The sequence below is a fragment of the Mustela nivalis genome (assembly GCF_964662115.1).
Source record: "Mustela nivalis genome assembly, chromosome: 4".
In the NCBI taxonomy this organism is placed as follows: Eukaryota; Metazoa; Chordata; class Mammalia; order Carnivora; family Mustelidae; genus Mustela; species Mustela nivalis.
Genome location: NC_139023.1, coordinates 140808724 through 140833666, shown reverse-complemented (window position 1 = coordinate 140833666; position 24943 = coordinate 140808724). Strand labels below are relative to the sequence as shown.

The window sequence follows — 24943 nt, the reverse complement described above, 5'->3', positions numbered from 1 at the left end:
ATGCTGACTGCCCGTGTGACCTTGGGCAAGTTAGGTAGACTCTGTGTTTCAGTTTCTTGATCAGTAAAATGGGTTAGACTGAACAATATGGAATTAATAATACCTGACATTTTCACTAAAAAGAGGCGATTTCAAATGGTTCAACCTAAATATATAACCTACATCCTAAGACTGTTAAGGAAATTCAGTGAGTTAATACATGAAAAGTGATTAAAACAGTATTTAGAACCTAGAAAATGCTCTATAACATTAGCTGCTATTCTGTTATTTTGTTCACAGGCCCTGTAAAGTCCTGTGAAGGAGAAGGAAAAATAAAGCTTTTTTTTTTCCCCTTTTTTTAAAAAATCGGGTCTCAGAAACGGTTGAAAGAAATGACAGGAGCTAGCTGTCTAATGAACAAACTACAGAAATCATAGTTTCTTAGTAAAGGACCAGAATCTAATTTTTTTAAAAAAGTAGCATAACACGAATTTGATATTCACTGTAGAAAGACTGTTAGGGATTTTTGACATTTTTGTTCCTGACATTTGTTTTAAATCAAGGCATATTAAGGCAAGGGAAAGATAGAACAAGATAGGATGAAAGATCAGATTTATATAAACATACTTAAAATGGGACACAGATTTAATAAAATGGATGCTTAATATTTTAGGTGTAGGTATAATCTCAGAATTGGAGATCACACTGTAGAAGGATAACTACCTGTGTATTCCCATATGTATTTATCTGGTGAGGAATTGCTGTGTCATACTGCAGAGCCAGAGTGTGGGAACAAAACACAAGGTACAAGTTGTGTCTAAATGGGTGTCTCTCAATTGTAGGGGTCCCCAAATGGGGGATGACTATCCACAGAGTGGAAGCCAAAGGCATGGGAGGTGAAAGAATTCACCTGAGGCAGAACAAAGGAGAAGTTTATTGAATATGCTGGAGGGCAGTGGAGGGTAGGAGAGCAGAGGAGAGACTGTCTGCAAAGAGGTAGTGGGTGGGAGCTGCTTTTAAAGGGAGAAAGTTGAGGGGATTCGGCAACATACGGAATCTTCCTCTCTTTGGGAACTGTGCCTCACTGTAAGTAGCCCATTGGTTAATTAGAATCTATGGGTATTTTGAGGCGGGGAGCTCTCTGGGTCTGTCTGGATTCTTTCACTCAAGCCTGCTTGCCTAAAATTGGATTCGACATTCCCCCCTGACAGATCAGCAATGATGAATCTTAGACATTCATGGAGAGGTTTCATCCTCAGTAGCACCGACACAAAGAAGGCTCACTGGGGAGAAAAACAGGCAAAGAACTGGGAAAACATGCAGTCCTCCAAGCTTTCCTCTCACAGAGCGGTAAGCTTGGGCTGCAGACTGCTGGTGTACAGTGAGTGCTAGTCCGGCAGAGGGATGCTGCCCCTGAGGTACTTTACGTATCTATGGAAAAATTGGAAGCAGGGAAAAGAACACCCGACAACTGAGTACTAAGAGAAGCAAGTTTTCCAGTCAGGGAAATGGGCTTGCTGGCGATGGGCATGCCAGGAGCTCGTCATCAGTACCCTCAGAGGATCGGCTGGAGGCCTGGCAAGTAGCCCTTGGGTGGTGTCTGCTCCATTCCTGCTGAGCTTGCCCTTGGTGAGACTAAAGGAAAGACTGTGGCAGAGAGTAGCCAGGGCTTTCCACCAGCTGAAAAGGTTTGTTTCTCCTTACACATGGTGTCACTCTGTTTGAACTGGCATCAGAGTGGCCACAAACAGCCCCCAGGATAGGCATCCTTTGTGTTGGCCCTGATGCTGCCACACACCAGGGCTTCTGCACAGCTCCGAGAGTAAGTGTATACTGACAAGGTAAGTCCTCTGGTGTATTTGATAGAATACACCAGCAGCATGCTCTTCCTCTAACATGTGGTACTAGAGAATCCAAAAAATGATAATCTTTAGTCCCAAAATATGTCATCTGTATGCACATTTACCACTGTAAGATAAGTTCACTGGAAGAAAAAGGAATAAAAGGACCTAAAAATAAAGATAAGATATACCTGCCTCGATTTCTACCTTCTCTATTTTTTCTGAAATCTATTCTCTAATCAAATATGGGCATTCATTTCCTTTCTAATAGCCAGGAAAGTGGCCTTATTTAATAAATTCTGATACCAACCACAGATTCTTCATGATGGGTAACTTTACTGAACAGTCAGTGCACCAAGTTTCTGCGTGAATGTCAATTCAATTCTGTTCCATTCGAAGAGCTTAGGCCCTGTTGAACTTATATTTTTTGCAACCAGTTCAGGTTTTATAATGAGCAGTACTTTATGCACACTTTACAGATTTAATGACAAGTTATCAGACTATTAAAATCTATCTTCTAAAATTTCCTACCTAAAACAATGGCTTGGAAAAAAGCCTATAATCCTCAGGACTTTAAAAGATTTTCCTTCTTAAAAACAGAATTTCCAAGTAGTGGCCAAAAAGAACAGTGCTAGATCCAGATCTCAACATTCCTGTTCTAATGAGAGGCAATAAATCATAGCAGGGTGATCATAAAATTAAAGTCAGAAGACTTGGGTTCAAACCTGGCTCTGCCACTGACTGGCCATATGTGATACTAAACAAGGCAAGATCCATGGGGCTCAGTATCTTCACTGGTAAAACGTGGGGCTGGAGTAGATGAACTCTCTGGTCTCCTCAAACTTTGGTTTATGATTCTAATGGTTATTTCAATATCGGGCCATTGGTTACCCTAACACTTAATGGAAAAATAGAATGTACTTATAGGTATGTAGTATTTTGGGTGTGTAATTTACATGTTCTTTTTTCTATTATCCATGACAAATACTATGACGTCATCTGCAAAAAGGCACCTAAGTAGACAATCAAAAGTGATGAGTACATGATAAGTGGAAAAAAGGAGGCCATAAGATAAATAAATATATACTATTTATGGACACAATAAGGAATATAATTATATTAAGATAGAGAAATAATATTTATCTAAAAGGAATAAAGACAAACCACCAGATGCCAAAGAATAGTTTATGTTTTAACATTTGTATCCTATGCCTCAGAGGGGACTTCTTTAAGCCTTTCAAGCTATTAGAGATTTTGATTCAGATTAATGCTTGAAATCAAAAAGCTTCAATGCTGAGACATAACATACTGAAGTGGATATTACAGTATCTTTCTACAATGTTCGGCAGGTACTATGCAGCAGGATGATAGCTTTTTACTTACCAGGAAGGTTGTGCCACTTGTTCACGGCAAAGAGCCTGTTAGCAGTGACTGTGATCACAGCAGGAGTTGCCAAGCCAGGCTGGGTGTTAGCTGCCACATGAGTGACAGGGGAGTTGGAGGGAAACTTTAGGACCATGATAACATCCTGCTGGGCTTGGTCTGTGAACATCAATGGACTCTGCAGGAGGAGATACTGTTGAGTGGGCATGACAAGACCCAAATATACAAGAAGGAAAAGACAACGGAAGACAAGAAAGAGAGAGGGTGCAGGAAAAGAAGAGGAAAGACTATGTTAACACAAGTTGCAACTGGGAGTGTGGTGAGCAGAAAGGTTTATAGAAACAGCAATTAGGACTGGCTTGTTTTTCCTGTATGTCTTTAGTTGAATGTTTTGGTGACTGAAGTAGGATAACATTAACAAAACATTTAAAAAATCCGTAGATTAGCTCCCTTCCCCACCCCACTACCATGAAGGACTAAAGAAATGATGTGATTTGGATTCTAGGTAGGCAAAGTATTGGAGATTGCATTAAACCATTCCAATTGCTAATATATGTCAAGTACAAAAAAAAAAAAGAGAGAATGAGGATAGGCAATAGGTACAAAAGCAAGACAGGGTAACTTCCAAAGATCATCAAAAGTTGTGCTTAGTTAGCATGAAGATTTTGACAATTAAATAAAGAGATAATAAAGAGATAAACAAACATACTTATAAACAATAGTTATACAGCATGTATGTATTATTACAGTCGAGAAATAACTTACAGACATAATATACAAACTTAATTATAAAGGTGTTTCAAAGCAACACATAATTAAATGTACTTGTAAAAACAATATATTTATATAGTGTACCAAGTCATAAACACTGCCCTATTATAATGCAAATGCTGCTCATTTCTGCTATAGTGAAGGATAAAGAGAAATACCTAGATGCCCCTCCTCTCTCTCGGTAAAACAAAAAAACAAAAAAACAAAAAATCTAAAAGTAAAGCCTAAGACGTTAGATTTCTCCTTTCAAAAGCAGCAAGTAATTGAAAATGTTAAACAAAAAACACTGTCTGTTCTAATAACTAGCACAAAATAAATCTCGAGGACTACTAAGGATTTAGAACATTCCTACAACTCATATGTCATAATCCAAGACATATATAACACCACTGTGATTTACCGGCTTTATTTATATGTTGCGGTAGTATGCTATCACACAGTAATTGCACTGTGCATTTCCAGCAATCCTCTTCTACCATGTCTATTTTCTAATAGCTGATTAGTATCATTCACAATTGAAACACTTTGATGAAGTGCTTCTGGCTGCTTTCCTACTGCCATATTTCAAAACACCAGGTATATGTAAATGTGTAGGCACATATATTTAACACGTATTTATTCAGAATTGCTAATAAAAAATTAAATACATTTGCATTTTTATTATCAGTCCTTTTAAAAAAGTTATTAAGAGTACTTAGAAAAACATATTGCACTAAGAATTCCTATTTGCACTCTTTGCATAAAGGTGTAAATAAAGGCAACTAATAAGCTACCCAGACACCCTTCTGAGCAAGTGGCTAAAAGCCAATCAATATTATGAGTTAATCCTCCCTGGATGCTCATTCAATTAAAGGTGTCAGTAATGCCTCATCTGATGTGGCCTCAATTAAATCCAACTATCTGATGGTGTGAAAACACAGGGGGATACAGCAACAGCAGCAAAACCAGACAAATAGGCAGCCTTCGTGTGCCTGCTAATTACTACACCTGGTGTATATTATGGCTCATGCACTTAACGCAGCACGAGGTGGCTTTAATTTCTGCTATGTTTGTGTGTGTGTGTGTGGTGGGGTGGGGTGCACTGATGGTTGATGTGGCAGGGGGTGGGGTGGGTAGAGGACTCATCTGAATGATAGTAAAAACAATAAGCATTTGGACCTTTGATTTTTAAAACCTCTATATCAATTAGTAATTTTTGTTATACAAAGAACCTTTTATACAGTTTTTAAGGAACTCTGTGGAATTGGGCAAAAATGAGAAACAATGAGCAATAACACACAGAATAGCCTACAAGCTAGTTTTGAAGAAGTCCTGGGAAAAGGAAATGAACATCGCTTCAGAGAACCAAGCCTTATTTTTCAATTATGTAGTTAAAAAAAATAACATTTACTAAAATCAATTTATAAACTCGAAGAAAATATAACATACATCATAAAGTGTCACTGAAAGGAAGTTGATACTTATTTTTGAGTTTAACAGACTTATTGTAAATACGATTAGATTAAAATTAAATAATTCCGATGTTTATGTCCTTAAAAAAACACAGAAAAATCTCTAATGTGTAGGAATAATGTCTTGCTTACATAGTGACTCTAGTAGGCTAACTCTTAGCCACATGGCAAGGACAAGCCACTTCCACAGAAAGCTGCAAACATCATATCCAGAACTGTCTACTGCATTTTTATAACAAGGTGTCCCTCCAGCCTGTTTCTACATACTCCGTCTTGACTAGTGCTCCCAATGCAGGCAAGCAGTGGGAAACTCTTGGGATTTCCATCATATCCTTGGCTGAGAAGTATGGGATAGGGAACACTAGATGTAAGAGAAAGCACATTGCAGCATACTGGGCTAGTCTACAGTGATAGCAACAGCTATAGATGAGCTGGACAATGGGTAAAGCAGGGGTTAAGAGATACAAACCTTCCTCTAGTCCTGGGTGCCCAGGGAGCCACATCTGAGGTAAAGGGGGAAACCGCAAGCCAAATTTCACCCCGTTGTCCCAGATTAAATGTACACTTGTTGACAACTCTGGTTTCTCTCCAACATACCTTTCTTTCCCACCCACGTATGTGTAACATGAAAACACAATTTGCACAAGTCTATAAGGGAGTTCAGGAATTCAATTCAGAGGATAAAGATAATGAGAAAGACCGTATCCCATCCTCATATGAGCATGTGTCTTCCTATCCTAGGCAGCTGAACTGCCTCAATAGATTCTTTCGCCATGGAGAGAGCCTTGGCAGGAGGAGCTCCCTCCTTGCTCCAAGTCTGACCAGGTAAAAGTCAGTGGAGCACTGGAGGTGAGTGTCCATGTGCCACCATCATAATAGCCTGAGTCTCACTGACAAAATATTACCAAAACTATTTCCAAACCACAAGCATAAATCATTCTTATTATTTTGATGGCATTATTTTACATTGTTCTTCTTAAATGTTTGCTTTTTATGCAATCTTCTGCTTACTAAAGTTACCCTTTATGTTCACTTAAATCTGATCTCACCTGTTTAAAAATGCTTAGGGGAAAACATAATGTAAATAATTTTAAAAATGCTTGTAGTTTACTGTGATGGCCAACTCATATAACTAGAGCAAGAAGGGGAAAAGGTTTGGAAGGAGAAAGAAGATGACAAAGAGGGTGAAAGGGAAAAAGACACAAAGATGAAGGCAAGATGGAAAGGGAAAGAAGAAAAGAAACAGAGAGCCAGGGGTAAAAGGGCCACATCTCTATATCTTGCTCTCTTCACTCCTGTCTCCTTGCCACATTGGTCAAAATTCTACAGTCTCCAACTCCTGATTCTGGGGTGGCCTCTTGACTTGCTTTGACCAATAAAACGTGGAGTAAGTGATTTATGTGAGTTCAAGAGCAAGTTTCAAGAAGTCCTGCAGAAGTGTTCTCTTGGAACGCTGTTCCTACTGTGAAAGCAGCCTGAGCTAACTTCCCTGATGATGAAAAACCACATGGAAGAAGGTCTGGCCACCTCAGCCCACCCCAGAGTAGTGCGTGAGGGAGCCAAAGTGAGAAGAACAGAAGAAATGCCCATCTAACCCTCAAAATTGTGAGCAATCAAAATCACTGGAGTAAGTTTAGGGTGGTAAGGTATACCAAACCATCTTTTCTTCTTGCTGTGGTCCTTTATCCTCAGTAACAATATCCTACGCATTAGGATGAGCTTTAAAACTGCCAAACTGAAAAACATGTTGGGACATAAAGAACAAACACAAGCAAAACTAATCTAAAATGCATAGGATCAAATTAGAAAACTCATCCATCCTGTGTCCAGAGCCATTATCCTGTGGCAAGGATATGTGACAGTTATAGACTTTTTAACTCTGCAACACAGAACATGAACTGCTGAGATCCTAGAGCACTGGAGCAATGTTTACCCTTCCAAACACTCCAGGACAGCATGCAATAATATTTCCCATTGTTAGCAGGTTGACATACATCACATAAAAAGAACAGACTCAGATGTGGTAGAGAATCTCAGGTATAACAAAACACGGTCATGAATGCTGAGCATGGCCTCAGAGAGGCAAGAAATGAGAAGAGTGTAAGCAGCACTTACCACTTGCATAGCAGAACCTCTGGGAGGATGGGGCTCTATAAGCAGTTGAGAAGGTGTCTGTCCAAAACTTCGAATTTGAGCTTCAACAGCCTGAAAAAGGCATGGGCAAGTTTGAGGGTTAAGAGGTGCTAATTATAGGCAGTAGAACCACAACTGTCACCTGAAAATGTCATTCCATACTTCTGGTTTATTTCATGTTGAAAATCAACTTTATGTTTTCACAGTGGGTCTAAGCACCTGGCAAGGGCACTGAGGGTGAGGTCATCCTTTAGTACTGTGTAAGCTGTTCCTATAAAACGCTACAAAACCTTCTCATCTTGCTCTGTGATATGAAACAGAAACCAGCTATTATAGTCAGAAATTGTCCTTTTTGGCTTCGTCTCTGTTTTCTTGCATTTTTGCCCCCTGCTTGCATCATCTCTGATGACTAAAGCTAATCTTTTACAGGTATAGAGAAAAACCTATTGCTGCTTTGATTCTAGGCCCCATTTCACCCTGGGAAGTAGAAAGGAGGAAAAAAGAAACATAGCACCTGTGAAAATGGCTTGATGCTATTATTTTTGCCATAGGAAGAGCATTATTATTGACAGTCTCTTTGAACCTAGGTGGCGAAACAACAAAGTAAAAGCCATATGTTGCATCCAAGCATGAGACAGTTAAGCCAGGGACTCAGTAAACATAAGAAACATGTGCATGCCCTTTTTGAAAGCTGTGTGCGTGCACCCTTTGCAAGGCACTCTCTTACCATGGGTCTCCCTGTGTACCTAGCACAGATGCTCACTTCCCAATTCCCAAGAACTCCTTCATCATGGGAAACTACTAAATGCCAGACGCTATCACTGTCTGTAATTATTTTATTTTACTTGTTTATGCCTTTCTCTTTCACTAAAAATACAAAATCTATGTGAGCAAGAACCTGATCTATCTAAATTGGGTGAATGAATAATACAGTATGTGAGGAGAAAGAAGGAAGGAAAGCTATAGAAAGACTATTTCAGCCCCCACAACAGTCAGGATTCTAACTTCCAGGTTAAATGAATGAGGGAAACCTCTCAAATTCATAAAAGAATATATGTTCATCATGTTATTTTTTTAATCCCTAAGAAAATAGATACTTAATTTTTGTCTGCTCTGCAGGACTATAGGCAATTAATGTATCGTAAGGAAATATAATCATTTTCTAGTATTAATTTTTTTTATTTGTTGAAGACACCACTAGTAGTCCTTTTGAATAAACCTTGTAAGAAACAATGACAGCGATTCATTCATTTATGCATTCAATAATCATCAACTATGTACATATAGCGGTATCAGGTCTTAATGTTAACCTGCCCTTGACTGTATTCTCAATATGGGAAGCAGGACAAAGGTACTCAGAAAGTTAAACAGCAGTTTGATGTAGTCAGGCCAGTAAGTTTAAGGAATGCTCTATGACTTGCTTAGGCAGAAAAAAATTGGAAAGCCCATCTGTGAAAGCTGAGGGGTATGATGGCAGCAGCATGTGTTTTGAAGTCAAACAGATCGTGTTCAAATCCTGAATGTGTACCACTTACAAGCTCTATTATGATCTAGGCAAGTTACTTAATAACCAACTCTAAGTTTCGATCTTCTCTCCTGTAAAAATCCAGATAATAGTAGCGTCCAGCTCATCATGCTCTATTAAGAATTAAATGATAATCATGTAAAAAACAGAGCAAAGTGCTTAGTAGATTAGACATTCAATATACAGTCAACATATACTCATTAAGGGCTCATTATATATATTATATACTCATTATATACTCATTAACGGCTGATAATAACAACAAATATTTGTTTAGTACTTACTATTTACCAAGAACTTCTTGAAGTGCTTTATTAACTTATATCAACTAATCTTTAAACTATATGTGAGTCCAGGCCCCTGGGTGGCTCAGTCAGGTAAGCATCTGACTCTTGATTTTGGCTTTGGTTGTGATCTCAGGGTTGTGAGATTTAGCCCTGTGTGGGGCTCTGAGCTCAGTGGGAAGTCTGCTTCTCTTGCTCTTCCTCTGCTCCTCCACCTGACATGGGCATATACACTCTCTCTCAAAGAAATAAATAAATCTTTACAAAAGATAAACTATATGATGTGAGCCCTTTATTATATCTATCTGTATCTATAATGAAAATAATGCACCAAGAACTTAAATATCTTGCCCAAGGTCACATAGTAATTAAATGGCAGCTCAAAATTTGCACCTAATAAAGCAAGATTCTAGAGCTCATGCTCTGAAGCTATCCTTCTTCTTATCTGTTAGATACTATACCAAAGTCTGGGGATAAGACTGAGCACACACACACAAAAAAAAGCATGAGGGGTGCCTGGATGGCTCAGTGGGTTAAAGCCTCTGCCTTCGGCTCAGGTCATGGTCCCAGGGTCCTGGGATTGAGCCCCACATTGGGCTCTCTGCTCAGCAGGGAGCCTGTTTCCTCTTCCCTCTCTGCCTGCTTCTCTGCCTACTTGTGATCTCTGTCTGTCAAATAAATAAATTAAAAAAAAAAAGCATGAATCTACAATTGAATGAATGAATGAATAAATAAGGTATCTCTATCATTGTCATCATCGTTGTCATCGTCACCACCACCACCACCACCAAGCATGTTCAGGCACAATTAAAGTAGCATAGCTAGGTAACTTTGGTTTTATATAGTAGGAGATAAGGTTGGTCCTAGACTTTAGAAAAAGAAAAGGAGCCAAGAGGAAGCAAAGAATACAGGCTAGGATCATTTCAGAACTTCTAAAATGTGTTTTTTTTTTTTTTTTTGATGGGGCTAAATCAATTTATCATCAACATCAGGATAATCTTGAAGAAAAAAAATATATCACACAGTGGCAGAACTTGAAGCCTAGAGATAGTCAGAAAGAAGGTGGGAGCACTGCTATTATAGAATATATGAATTGATGGATTGAGTTTATGAATATGAGTCTTAAATTTCTTTTTTTTTTTAAATTTATTCATCTGAGAGAGATCACAAGTAGGCAGAGAAGCAGGCAGAGAGAGAGGAAGAAGCAGGCTTCCCGTTGAGCAGAGAGCCTGATGCGGGGCTCGATCCCAGGACCCTGAGATCATGACCTGAGCCAAAGGCAGAGGCTTTAACCCACTGAGCCACCCAGGCGCCCCTTAAATTTCTTATAAGACCAGTTGGCAAAGGCAGCACCTTTACCCTCTACTGCTGCTTTTGGTGCTCCCTGCCCAACGGCCCCCACGTCTTTTCCTCTATTTAAATGAGGAAGAGGGGGAGGGAAGAGAAAACTTGCACACATGGCCTACAGTATTGTCATTGCTATTTTTCTGCTGTGTGATTTTGGGCAATAGTTTAACCTCTATTCGTCATCTACCAAATAGATACTAATAATGCCTAGTTCACAGAATTATCTGGAAAACTAAATAATACCTACAAAGTACTTAACTATAGTACTTAACACGTACAAAGCACTAAATAAAATGCTGCATTATTATTAGGTTTGGCACTAAGCATGATCCCCATCGAACACAGCTAAAATAGGGAAGGAAAGGAAGAAATGTTTCAGGAGTAAATAATGAAAATGATGAACATATTATTAAAGAAACTGAAATCTTGCTCTAGATTTCAAAATATACTGCAGAGCCAAGCACCCAGAGACAAAAATATCTCTTTGGAGATCCACAGACCAGTCCAAAACAAAAGGGACTATATACCCTAATCCCTACAGAAGCTGTGGTATTTGTAAGAAAGGGATAAATATTTATGGACTAAGGAAAAATCAGCAGGTCTTGAAGAACAATGACTTTGAGGAATGAAGAAAAGACAGACCAATTCTTTTTTCTTTTGAACTTGCATATCTTAGAGAGTAGTAAAGCAATGAATGGAAATGTAAGTTTCTGTTGGAGAACTAGTGTGCCATAAGGAAGTATATTTTATGTGACATGTGGAATCTGAAGTGACAGTAATAGCCATCTACCCATGCTGAGATATCCAATGAGCAAAAGAAATCACAAGATTGGCTCTGACATCAAAGATCAGTATTGATTTAGGTGTAACTTAATGTTGTCAATGGTTTCAGATCCTTCTCTTTCCCTGTCTATATGTGTGTATTTTTAAGCAACAGAAATGACTTCCTTTTTTCAAATGTAGTATCATATAAACCCCTAATATATCAAAAACATAGGTATAGGGCCATCTACTTTAAAAGTGGACAAAGCCATCCTTACTAAACTTCCTTAGAAGCTCCTGAGACAATTGTGAGAAATCCTAGAGCTCTGGCACAGTGTCTGAAACGCACCAGTTAAGCTCCAGGAAGAAAATACATGAGACACATGCAATAAAGGACCTAGAACTGAACCTTGGGAAACACTCATATTTAAGATATCCTATAAGGAACTAATGAAGAAAGCAGAGGAGGGAGGAGTTAGGAGTCAGGGAGCAGGATAGAGTGATATGAAAGCTGTAAGGTTAGAATTCCAAACACAGAATGGTAAGTAACATTAACTACTAGAGAAAAACTAAGGATAATTACAATTATTGCACATAAATCTTAATTATAGATACAAATTTAATGTAAATGGTCTTAATACTACATATCCTGCTTCACACTTTACACTGTTTTGAAATGAAAAGTATTTGATGGCAGGACAACTTTCAAAAATACCAATGTTCTCTCTTTGTCTTCTTGAAGATTTATTCATTTATTTGAGATAGAGAGAATGGGAGAGAGAGAGAGATAGAGAGAGAAAGCGAGCACGAGCTGGGGAAGTGGGGAGGAAGAGGGAAAGAAGTAGACTCCCTGCTAAGGGTGGAGCTCAATCTGGGGCTCAATTCCAGGCACCCAAGATCATGACCTGAGCCAAAACCAAGAATCTGACACTCAACTGACTGAGGCACCCACGTGCCCCTCTTTTTTTTTTTTTTTTCCTTTTATTTTAGAGAGAAAGAGAGAGAACATGAGCAGGGGGGAGGGGTAGAGTGAGAGGGAGAGAGAGAGAGAGAGAGGGAATCTTAAGGAAGTTCCACGCCCAGTGCAGAGCCCGATGTGGGGCTCAATCTCACAACCTTGAGATCATGACCTGAATAGAAATCAAGAGTTGGATGCTGAACCGACTGAGTCACCCTACCATGTTCGCTTTTTAACACTTTTTATTAAAAAGCCTTAAAATTTTAGAACTTGCACATGAGTGAACTCTTTCAGGAAAGGCTTTCTCAAGTCATGTAATATGATGGTCTGATTATTCTCTCTCAATGACAGAATGGAAGTTGTATTATTCCACACAGGTTAAATAATAATTTTCTTTTCAAGTCTCCCCAACATCTAAAAAGACTACAGAATTCTTAGGCACAAATACTTTAATTCTTGACTAACCTTTGAGTTGTTGGTGATAAAAACAGAATAGAAATGGCTTTTTCAAGTGTGAAAATTATGGAGTAAGATTGTCAGGTAATGATTATAATCTCGAATCTTGTAGTCACACTTTACATCATCAACTGACCATTCTAGATTCTTTTCATTGTTTCTAAAACTCATCTACCATTTTTCAGTCACCCTAATCTTGGAAGCAGTCTACACTGTTGATCACAGCCTAGTTTCTTCACATTCTCTCTGTGGCTTTCTTGGCTTTGCCCCAGCTTAGTTTTCTAACCTTATTCTCTGTTGTTTGCAGACTTCCACTCTTTCTCATCCACAGATCAACTTGTCGCTGCAAATTCTTTCCTAGCATTCTGAATTTCTCCATCTACACTTTCTGCCCTGGAATTTTTTCTGCTGTCATGACTTCAAATTTTTCTTCTATGGGAAAGATTTTCAAATCTAAAACCAAAGGATTACTGATTTTTATGAAGTGTCCATTTACACTGTTGCCTAATGGCCATCTATGTATACTGTGTGCATGGTACGTCTCAGCAAACTTAAAATTAACATATCTAAAATCTGGGAAAACTAATTTTATTCTAGCATTCTTTAGTTAAGGATTTGACTCCTATTTTGATCTTTCTTCAATCTTTTTTTTTTTTTTTTTTAAAGATTTTATTTATTTATCAGAGAGAGAGAAGGGGAGAGAGCGAGCACAGGCAGACAGAATGGCAGGCAGAGGCAGAGGGAGAAGCAGGCTCCCCGCTGAGCAAGGAGCCCATGTGGGACTCGATCCCAGGACGCTGGGATCATGACCCGAGCTGAAGGCAGCCGCTCAACCAACTGAGCCACCCAGGCGTCCCTATTTTGATCTTTCTTTTTGCTCAAATTCTTACTGATATTTTAAAATTTTACCTCTTCCTTTCAAATATAATAAGTCCTAGACCCAATCACTTCTTTTGTTTTGTAGATGTCTTATTTTCCACTTTATTTAAACTCTGCCTGCCCTGTAACCTCCATCATCTAATCACTGCTTTTACAGTTTCTCATATCCTTCACCCCTTTCTGAATCCAGCTCCCTATAAGTTTCAGGTATTGAGGATTGCATTAATCTCTTTGGTTTAATTTCTTCTTTAATTTAATTTCTTCCTTCAGTGTATCCTGCAGAATTGAGTTTTCCCAAACTCTCCTTTACACAATGTTCCTTTGATCAAATGATTTCAATTAATCTCCAGTAATTAAAAGGTAAAGGACTAATGTCAGGCAATAAATATCTTCCCACATGCACCACATCTCTAACTTTTATTCCCTCATCCAATTCCTTCATACAGTGTTTTTTGTCCATCAGGCTACTTTTCTTATGCAAATATGATCAGCTCTTTCTGCCTTACATTTTCTCTCATATGACTGCCCCTTCTAGAATGGTCACCCTTATCTTCAACTTCCTGAGTCCTACCCCTCTCTAGAAAATCCTGCTTGAGTTCCACCTTTTTGGTGTACTATTGCCTAAATCTTATAGTCTGCTCATATTGCTGATTACGCACTTGATTTAGCTTCCTTGTGTTTTTAACTTTTAATAATTACTAGTCTATCTCTGCAACTGTACTAACACAAAGTGTGAGAACACAATTGAGTAGTGTGCAGCATGTAGAACAGTCCCTTGCACATGGTACTCTTACAACAAAAAAGTGTACTGAGTGCCTATTATACATAGTAAGCTCACCCAGACCCTTATGCACATATTGGTTTGTACTGGGGACAAAACCAATCTTGAGACAATAGCACAGCTCTTGACAAGGGCAAAATGTGGACAAGGGAAAGAATGGCAAGTGTAAGTGAAGGCTGTTAACTGCTATTCTTGAGACCAGTCTTTCACAAAAGGTCTGCAAGATATCAATGAAGACAATAATTCTCATTTCTTTACCCCAACATAGCTGATGGATATGACAATGCATCCATGTCTCACTATACAGTGATTCTTAAGAGCCAAGTGAGAAACTGGGGGATATGTGTGACTTGAAAAAGCCTCTTAAAGTAATTTTACTTATCACTCTTTCTTCACTTTTCCCTTCAGCCTTATGTATAAAGCAACTGAAATTTAGAGGTACAACTGAGGTTTGAAATCACAGGAAACACAGGTATAAGATTCAGGAACGTGGAATGGTAAAAAGGTAGCTTAATAAACTCTACCAAATGCCTAACTTGTTTTTAAGAACTTTCCTTCATCTAGATAGTTTTGGTTCCAGATGATAAAATTTGATTATGTTAAATTTTTATTATGGAATAGGATAGTGAATCCCCATCTAACTATTAGTTAATTTTAATAATTATTAACATATTTGGCTTTAGGTTATCTTTACAGGGGGCTCAGAAAGTGCTAGAAAGATTCCATGGAAAACAAGAAACTGTTCCTGGTCTCATCCAGACTGCTGCTATCCCTCGTGTTGCTTTTAGAGCAATGTGCACAGACCTCTACTACTTACTTTTTACTTATTTATAATTTCTGCCTTATCAATTAGGCTGCAAGTCTCCTTGAGACCAGAGACTGCAAATATTTCTGTGTTTCTGGGGCTTGATATACCACAGGTGCTCAATAAATACTTACTGAAAGAATGTATAACCATCCAAATCAACATAATTCAGCAGGGATGCAGCTCAGATATACTCCTAACACTATTACAAAGCAGCCTCCACTGAATAAAACATTCTATTAAACATTTCTACTAAAAAGCCTACTTTACTACTTAACATTCTTATTCATCAATTCCCAATTATTTCTGTAAATAGCCTGTTACTACTTACTATAATAAAACCTGAGTTCAGCAGGCAGCATTCCAGATGTTGAAATACATAATAATAAAAAAGACTATGCAAATACTTTGAGACATTCTAGTAAAACCACATATTTATATTTTATAAACAGCATCTCAAATATTACCTAGAGAATTTATTAATGGATTTCAAATGGAAATATTATGAAAATATTTTCAACAAGCTGCATGTTCCATTGTTTTCTGTGCCAACTATTGCATACTTGTATGATTATATAGCTACATCTAGAGAAAGAGACAGTATGTATAGAGAATATAGATTCACACACTAGAGAAAATGAAAGGAAGAAAGAAATACAGAAATGAAATCAAAGTAAATAAAAGTAGACCTGGCTTAGTGACAACGTGGTATTTGGCTTCAACTTAACAATGACTATTTTAGTCTCTCAGAACTAGTCTTTTTAATATAACAGAGGAAACAAGTTAAATCAACACAACACTTAGTAACCCAACAATAAAGTTGTAAAGTTTTATTTTAAGATGGTTTTGGAAGAGAAAAAACTTAAACATATGGATGTAGTTAAGGTAAACACATACGTATGCTGTTTCTTTTAAGCACACAACTCTGAAATTGCATTTTATCTCCTATACATTTATATCTAAAAGCACTATAAAACCAGGTTAGATAATTGAAATAAAAGTAATTTATTAAGAAAACACATTCCATTTAGTAATATATTAAGATTTTCTGTGACTACCATAATGAAGTTCTAAAAAGCTGTCTTAAGATTCTAGAGTAATTCTTTACCAAGAAAGGTTTAAAAATCCAAATAAGAGTTTATATTTTATATTTCAGATTTACTTTTGAGTATTTAAAAAAGAGTCATAAGAATAACCAGTAATTTCTACTATGTTATATATAATATCATTACTCGCGCCAGTTTTCCTCTTGCCGTTCACACATTTGAACTTAAGTTGAGGATGATTTGCTAGATATTTGACAGGTTTCCACTCCATGTTTATTGACTCTCTGGTTGAACAGCCTCAGTCCTCTTTGGGGCCACAGTTAAAAACCTAGCTTTGGTATCAGCAAATTTAAAAAAGTTGTACTAATCAAATGACTACTTAATAATATGTTGAACTTTGTACTTAATTCCTAAGGGACAAAAATCCTGATAACATGAACTACTAAGGCCAAAAGAGAACACATAAATGTACTTGATAAAAAATACATGAAGATTCCAAAAGAGAAAATTATATATAATACATATGGTTTTGTTTGGATAACATCTCTAGCTTATTTTTAAAAAAGGTAAAGCATCATTTGTAAAATATTGAGGAATCAGACTCTCTCTTAATCTAAGAAAGGAAATAGAGTTCCTTTTGAGTGGACAGAACAAAAATTTTAAATGCACAACAATTTTTAAAAATAGCATAATCTGGGGAGCCTGATAGCTCAGTTGGTTAAGTGTCTGCCTTCAGTCAGGTTATGATCCCAGGGTCCTGGGATGGAGCCCCACATCAGGTTCCCTGATCAGTGGGGAGTTTGCTTCTCCCTCTCTGTCTGACCCTCCCCCCTGTTTGTGCACATGCTTGCTCTCTCTCAAAATAAATGAATAAAATCTTTTTTTAAAAAAATAGCACAATGTGGGGGTGCCTGCGTGTCTCAGTTTGGTAAACGTCTGACTCTTAATATCAGCTCAGGTCATGATCTCAGGGTGCTGAGATCAAGCCTCATGTTGGGCTCTGTGCTAGGTGTGGAACCTGCTTAAAATTCTCTATCTTCCTCTCCCTCTGCCCCACACCAACTTCCGCCCTGCTGGTGTACTCGTGTGTGCTCTCTCTCTCTCAAAAAAACCAAACAAACAGGGGTGCCTGGGTGGCTCAGTGGTTAAAGCCTCTGCCTTCAGCTCAGGTCATGATCCCAGTGTCCTGGGATGGAGCCCCGCATCAGGCTCTCTGTTCAGCAGGGAGCCTGCTTCCTCCTCTCTCTCTGCCTGCCTCTCTGCCTACTTGTGATCTCTGTCAAATAAATAAATAAAATCTTTAAAACAAACAAACAAACAAACATATATAGAGAGATATCTACATCTCTCTCTATATATCTTTAAAAAAATAGCATAATGAACCTAACTCAAATTATTTAAAAGGAATCTTTTAAGACCAAGGTTTTGATTCTACTTCTATAAATTTTCTTAAGGAAAAGAATAAGATGAGTGTGAATTGATCTAGATACAAAGACAGTTACTACAACACTCGCTAGCAGTAAAACTTAGGGGACAAAACTACTTAAACTCCGATAATAGAATACCATGCAGCCATTAAAATGAATGAGTTGGTCTGAATGTATCTGACATGGAAAGTAGTCTATAATATATTGATGGGAAAAAACTCCCAATTACTAAAGAATTTAATATATGACCACATTTAAGTAAAAAAGAAATAAATAAAAATATAAACACACATATACTTACATGTATTATTTCAGTACATATATATTTGAATATACATGTATACAATCTGGAGGGTATGTACCAAACTATTATCAGCTATTATCTGATGAGAGATTGGCAGGATAAAAATTAATACTTTAATACTATCTTCAATTATATACTGTTTAGCATCTCATGCTGTAATGCTTAAAACATGCATACTTTAAAAATATAGAAAAATTTAAAATTTTCCATTTTTAGGGGCACCTGGGTGGCTCAGTGGGTTAAGCCACTGCCTTCGGCTCAGGTCATGATCTCAGGGTGCTGGGATGGAGTCCCGCATGGGGCTCTCTGCTCAGCAGGGAGCCTGCTTCCCTCTGTCTCTCTCTGCCTGCCCCTCCATCTACTTGTGATTTCTCTCTGTCAAATAAATAAATAAATAAAATCTTTAAAAAAAATTTTCCATTTTTAAAAAATCTTTTAAAAATATGAAAATCTAAAGAAAAATCTGCTAATATTTAATATAGCTTTATGATGGTTAATTTCTCCACCAACATAGTAGCCAGAAGAATTTTTTAATCATTTTAGGAACAATTCCAGCTGATAAACTGGTCAAAAACTGTGAAATACAGAGACCTTGCTACTAACAAAGTTAATTTTGTTATTTGAGCTTATTTCCTAACTTAGATCTACCGGATTTCAAGGGACCATTTGTTTTAGCAATATTTTGTCATCATTTAGTATTAATCAACTATTTAGAAAAATATATAAATTTTCTAAGTAAACTATATGTTTTTCATAATGCATTGGTTATCTGGAGACATATATATGATGATGGTGTGGAGTATATAAGGAATAAAGAGAAAGAGTAGCTTGCTAAATAAAGTGAAATTTAGGGGCGCCTCGGTGCTCAGCGGGTTAAGCCTCTGCCTTCTGCTCAGGTCATGATCTCAGGATCCTGGGATAGAGCCCAAATTGGGCTCTCTGCTCAGCAGGGAGCCTCCTTCCCTCCCCACCCCGTCCTGCTGCTCTGCCTACTTGTGATCTCTCTGTCAAATAAATAAATACAATATTTAATAAATAAATAAAGTGAAATTTATTAAAAAAAATAAGAATGCAGTAATAAGAAATCAGCAGAGAGGGAACATTAAGGAAGGAGATGAGTTTTTTTTTAACCCACTGAGCCACCCAGGCGCCCCTCGTTTTTTTTTATATATTATTATTCAATAATATTATGGAAGTTAAGTAAAATGTAAGGTAATTTTAAATTGTAAAAATATGCATGGATTTCCCATTAGTGCATTTAACCGAACCCATACATTCCAAACACACATTAAATTGAGGCCTGACCCAGTCTCACTACAATCTCCACTTCTTATAGCTGTCCATCCACTGCAGCATAATCCCAGCTGCCAATCTGAAAGAAACCAGCTAGTCAGAGCAGACACAACCAACAGAAACAAACGTCACTCAATAATGTTCAGCGGCACTGTGTTCATGGATAATTTCAAACAGTATCTCTGTCTAGAACATTGATGTGCTCATTCAAAACACCTCCATCTCTAGCTACTGGAAATGAGTAGATAAAGCAGCCTGCCTAGAAAAATAAGTGAAATGTTGCTTCAAAGAGGTTGCCAATACTGAGAGGCAAACTGAAAATGTAGGGACATTTCTTAAAGAAAAATCAGAAGTTAATTTACTGTATTCAGAACATTGAATTATTCCTCAAAACCAGACACATATGTTTAAACTATGTCCTGGAAAGAAGTTGTCATTTAGCCATTCACTTGGTAAAAATCATGTCGTCTATTTTCTCAAGAATATTGTGAACATCCACTGTGTGAGAATAATGAAATGAGGTACAGTGAGCAATCAGATGACATGATCCTTGACCTTGAGGAACTTAGAGATGAAAGACAATATGCACACAAATACAAACATACTCTCCAATTACACAGTACTGGCAGGGACAGTAAAACAAAAAAGTTACTGTTAGAACAGAGTTTAGTAATACTTAACATTTTAAAAATATACATTTGACTTAAGAATTTCCCAAATACTAATAGAATTTCTGTTGCTTTTTTGTACCAATAATGAAAACTAGAAACAGTGATTATATTCTAAGTAAACTTTCTCATCTTTGATAGCAATGTTTTTCTAAAGATGCTATTCTGAAGACTCAGAATCTATCTGTCATACTTGCAAATAACCTTACATAGATTTTTCAAATCTATGCAGTTTTTTTCATCTTACCCTTTCTAGAAGCTTACATTTAGTTTAAAATTTAGAGAACAAAATTCAGTCACTTGCTTTGAGACTACTTTTCACATTCTCCATTTGGAATGAAGATGGTATCTGAAGTAAACGGGTTCATGACAGAAGTCATCAGCATGACAGAGTGGCTCTGGATTCCTTGGGTAATTGACAGGGCAAAAAAATCATAAAAATATTAATACCCTGTGCCTGCTTTATATCTTTGCATGCATAATTTAGCTATACCTATTTAACTAAGCAGACTGCAATATGCAATAATAACTAGCAAAATACAAAGATTAGCTTTACTGACAACTTTGATGTTCATTTAATTGACTAAGGGAAACTTTGATTATTGTGGTTTTGATATATAAGAAAAGCTGGCATAATTTCAAGGTATTTTTTATGTAGGTTTTCAATTAAAACTTGACTAATCCTTACTGTTTATTTGGCTTTTCGTTGTACAGTTCCTGCCCTGCACTGTGTCAAATATGCCATCTGTGTAACACACTTCTGGCCAGAGATACTTCAGAATTATTTTTGTAACACTCTGAATTGTGGCTGCGTGAAATCTTAACTTACTGTATTCAATACTTCTAACTTACTCTTTGCTACAACCAGAGTAATCATGTCTTATTGTCCTACTCTTAAATCTCACAGCAGTCACAACAGATTCCTGCCCCACCTGCTTAAAACAGACTTACAGACCATTCCCTTAACTATTTAACAAATGTTAACAATGCTATAAATACCAATTGTGTTTATTCTTCCTGAAAGATTCACTGCAGCCAGTATTCTGCAGTAGTGTTAGAGCTGAAACAAGCTGTTGACTCCCACCACGAAAGTGATTGAATTCTAAGCCAAAAATGCTTTCCTTGGATAAGATATCTGATTTGCTACCGCTGTCATGAAACTGGGGTCATGTAAACTTACACACTGCTGCTGCTGCTTTTGGAAAGCAGACCTTCTCAGAGTGATTATGTGTTGCTAAAACAGCATTTGGAAGGATAAATTTGGAAGAGCAAAAAGCAACCACTGACACTAAACACAACTTAGGGAAATTTTTCAGATTTTACTTTCACATTATAAGACCCATTGTATATAATTCTTTAAATTGAGCAATATCATGGCTCCCCTCCTCTTCTTTCCTGCCCATCTATGAACATAGAGCCAAGTTTCATTTTTAAAAGGAAATTAAGAACTAATTTCTGAACTTACATAAATATAAAATAACAGTGTATTTACTTAAAAAGGAGAAAATGACTCCTCCAGAGGAAAGGTGCAAGGTGACAGAAAAGCACAGATAATATTATTCATATTAATGTTTCTGAACAACATCTACCTACGTGAGCAAAGTATTTTTCTGCCTTTCAACCTCTCCACCTCTTCTTTCAACCTCTCACACATCTTAGGATATGCCCTGAACTCCTTACACAAAGATGGCTCAGATCCTGTGCTGTGTCTGTACTTGTACTTCCCCTTTTGTCATAACCTATTATCAAATCCTGTGCTCAAAGAGCTGAATGTTTGGAAGGAATTGCTAAAAAAAAAAAAAAAAAAAAAAGATGTGTAATAAAATTATCTCTAATAGTGGAGTTTCAAGCATCAGTAAAAGGTGAAAGATTCTCTGGTGGAGGCTCTTTTCTATATATAACAAACCACATCCTATAGGAAGTGTTATAGCTGACATTAGCATGTGACTCTGGTACTCAGTAATAACATACAAATTTATAGTTTTGAATTATTTAAATTTTTATAGTTATTATGCATTGCTTTGCTGAATAAGTTTTTAAAGCCCTTTATATAACTATTTAATTGTAGACAAACACACACACACAACTAAGTAGTGAATCCAGAGATCTAGAATTCATGAATACTGAGCCAAAGTCTTCTTGATTTTAGAAAATGATGACAAGAACTACAATTAACAGTAATATATCTAAGATATTTTCCCTAAAAGTAGAAGAGGTCTTTTTGGTCCTCCTCAAATATGATAAGAAAAGTGAAAAAATAAACTCAAATTGCTAAAATGTATGAAAAAAATAATAGTTCAGTGAATTAACAAAGTAAAAGATTGCAGGTACTCTGATTTCTGAGTGAAAGAAAGTTAAGAAATTATAAATGATCTTTATCAAAGTTACATGAAGATCATTAAACAGTCACTATCTTTGGCAACACTGAACATGGCCAAAAAACCAGAAAGTAATCACAAAACACCTCCAAATATCCAAAAGCAAAGTCAGTATCCTTCTCTTCATGTTAATAAGCTTCATTTGCTCAGATTTTCAGGAGGAGACTTCTTCCTCCTCAGAAAAGAAAAAGAGTTATAGGCTAGTTGGCTTTTCCTCTTTAACTTAAAAGAAAAATAATTTTCAGAATTAGAAAGTAGTAAATGAAAGAATTCCGTGATCTCACTCACCAAAGATAATGACCATCTTTGGTTAGATTGCCATACGAACATCTTGAGGTCTGTAATTCCAGACTTGTCCTTAATGCCTACCTACACATATAAAAGTTGTATTTTATATATTTATAACATGTTTTTCCCTGTAATATGGCAAAATATACTTCCATAGCAATATTCTGGTGATGTATAGCATTCCACTGTATAGAAATACCAATATTTATTCAATCAGTTCTGTATTAGTAGAAATTTATGTGCATTTTTTTTCTTTTGCTATTATAAACAACAACTTTACAATTTAACATATTTTTATGCATACTTTTTCAATTACTGCTTTTGGCTAAAGTTCTATGTAAATAATGCATGAATATTTTAAAAACTGATACAGATTGCTATAAAGATTAAACTGATTTTCATCCTCATCAAATATATCACAATGGTGCTTTTCTTTTTTCTTTTTTTTTTTTTTTAGTTGTCAGAAACTATTTGGAGATTTTAATGTGAAAACAGGCCCCTTTCCCAGTAGGAGATTCACAAAGAAAAAGCTGGAGATTCACAATATCTGTTTTCTAACTAACACTAGGATTTTCATTGTTTTTAATCTTAAATAATTTAGCAGGCAAATATGATGCATTTTAAGTTGGATTTCATTGATTACTAGTGAGATGAACTACTTTTCATTTGTGGTATATATTTCATCTTTTGTAAATTATCTGTTCCTAAATTTTGTTATTTATTTAATTTTTGGGGTGTATAGAAACTCCAGTTTTCATGAAACCAAATACATCAATTTCCTTAATAATTTTTTGGTTTTGATATCAGACTTCTAAAATTAGCCTTCTCTATTTCAAGATTATAAAACTACTCACCTACATTATCTTCTAAGTTCTGCAGTTTCATCTTTTATATTTGTAACATAGTCTTTACTCCAAATAAATAACTGTAATTCATTTGCAATTTCCTTCACTTTAAATTAGGAAACAGGGATCTAAGTAAATTCATATTCTAAACAATTAGCTAGCTGTCCCAACATCACATACGGAACAAGACAGTCTTTTCCCCAGTGATTTAAAATACCACATTTATCATATATGCTCATATATAATATGTCCACTTCTGGAAGCTCTATTCTATTCCACTGAACTTTAGTTTCCTCACTAGAACATGTTGTCCTGATTACTGTAGTTTATGTTTATATATCTGGTAAAGTAATCAAAATCTATTTACTTTTCCTTTAATTTAGTCCTATCAATCTGGTTTCTCAGGCTACAGCATCTACAGAATAGTGAATTAGAGAGCAGGAGGAGGAATGCCCAAAAGACAGATATACATGACATAGTACAAGAAGCAAGAACTGATAGCTCCAGGGCAGAAATAAAAAAAATATATAAAAAGAGATCACAAAAATTGAAAAAGAATAGCAGTATGGAATTGCTTAGTTTAAGGTCAAATATAGCATAGAATAACTAATATTAATAATTTAAAAATCACACTCATCAATTATGCTCCTCACTTATCACTATTGTCTTACTGAAGACAGTACTAAAAACTCTACTAAAAACTGAAGAATACTTATTGTTTTTCAAATATATACATAAAAGATTTATGAAACATGACTAAGTCCAATGTGAGTCAAGTCTCTACAGATTTCAAATAATCTGTATCATTTATTCCATATTCTTTAGCTGTAAATTATATTTAGTAACAAAAATATAACTAGATTGCATGTATGAAGGCAGGCCCTCACCGAAGTGATGACCTTTAAGTTGAGGAATAAATAACAAGGAGCCAGCATGTGAAAATCTAGAATAATCAGAGAAAATGATCACCATAAAAAGGTGCTAAGTCAGTGACAATGTCACATGATCAGGAACAGAAAGAAGGTCGGTATGGCAGACACATGAATGAGGAAGATAACAGCACAGCATGGCCTGAGACCAGAGAGGAAGGCAAGGGCCAGATCAGGTGGATCAAATTCTATGATTAATATGAAATAGGAAGGTTTATGTAGAGGGCTAACTTGATCTGATTTATATTTTTAAAATAACATTTTAAAAGGGTGATCTTTTCTACGAATACTAGCCAAGGGAGAGCTGATGGTGGTGGCTGAGATTAATGATGGACAGACATAAATGGTTTTCAACTATGTTTTGGAGACACCATCAAATTAGCTGCTGTTCATCACCAACTTCTTACACC

General features: G+C 36.5%; 1 protein-coding gene across 2 annotated transcripts in view; it reads right to left on the bottom strand.

The window, feature by feature from the left end:
* LRBA (LPS responsive beige-like anchor protein) overlaps positions 1 to 24943 on the bottom strand; it is a 730800-nt gene that overhangs the window by 45699 nt on the left and 660158 nt on the right. Inside the window, exons 49-50 of one of the 2 annotated variants that reach the window (XM_082728100.1) lie at positions 7541 to 7630; positions 3204 to 3396 (exon numbers count right to left, since the gene is read on the bottom strand). In XM_082728100.1, the coding sequence (XP_082584226.1) occupies positions 3204 to 3396; positions 7541 to 7630 (283 nt within the window). The remainder of the gene's footprint in view (positions 1 to 3203; positions 3397 to 7540; positions 7631 to 24943) is intronic. The other variant, XM_082728101.1, reaches the window with a different exon arrangement.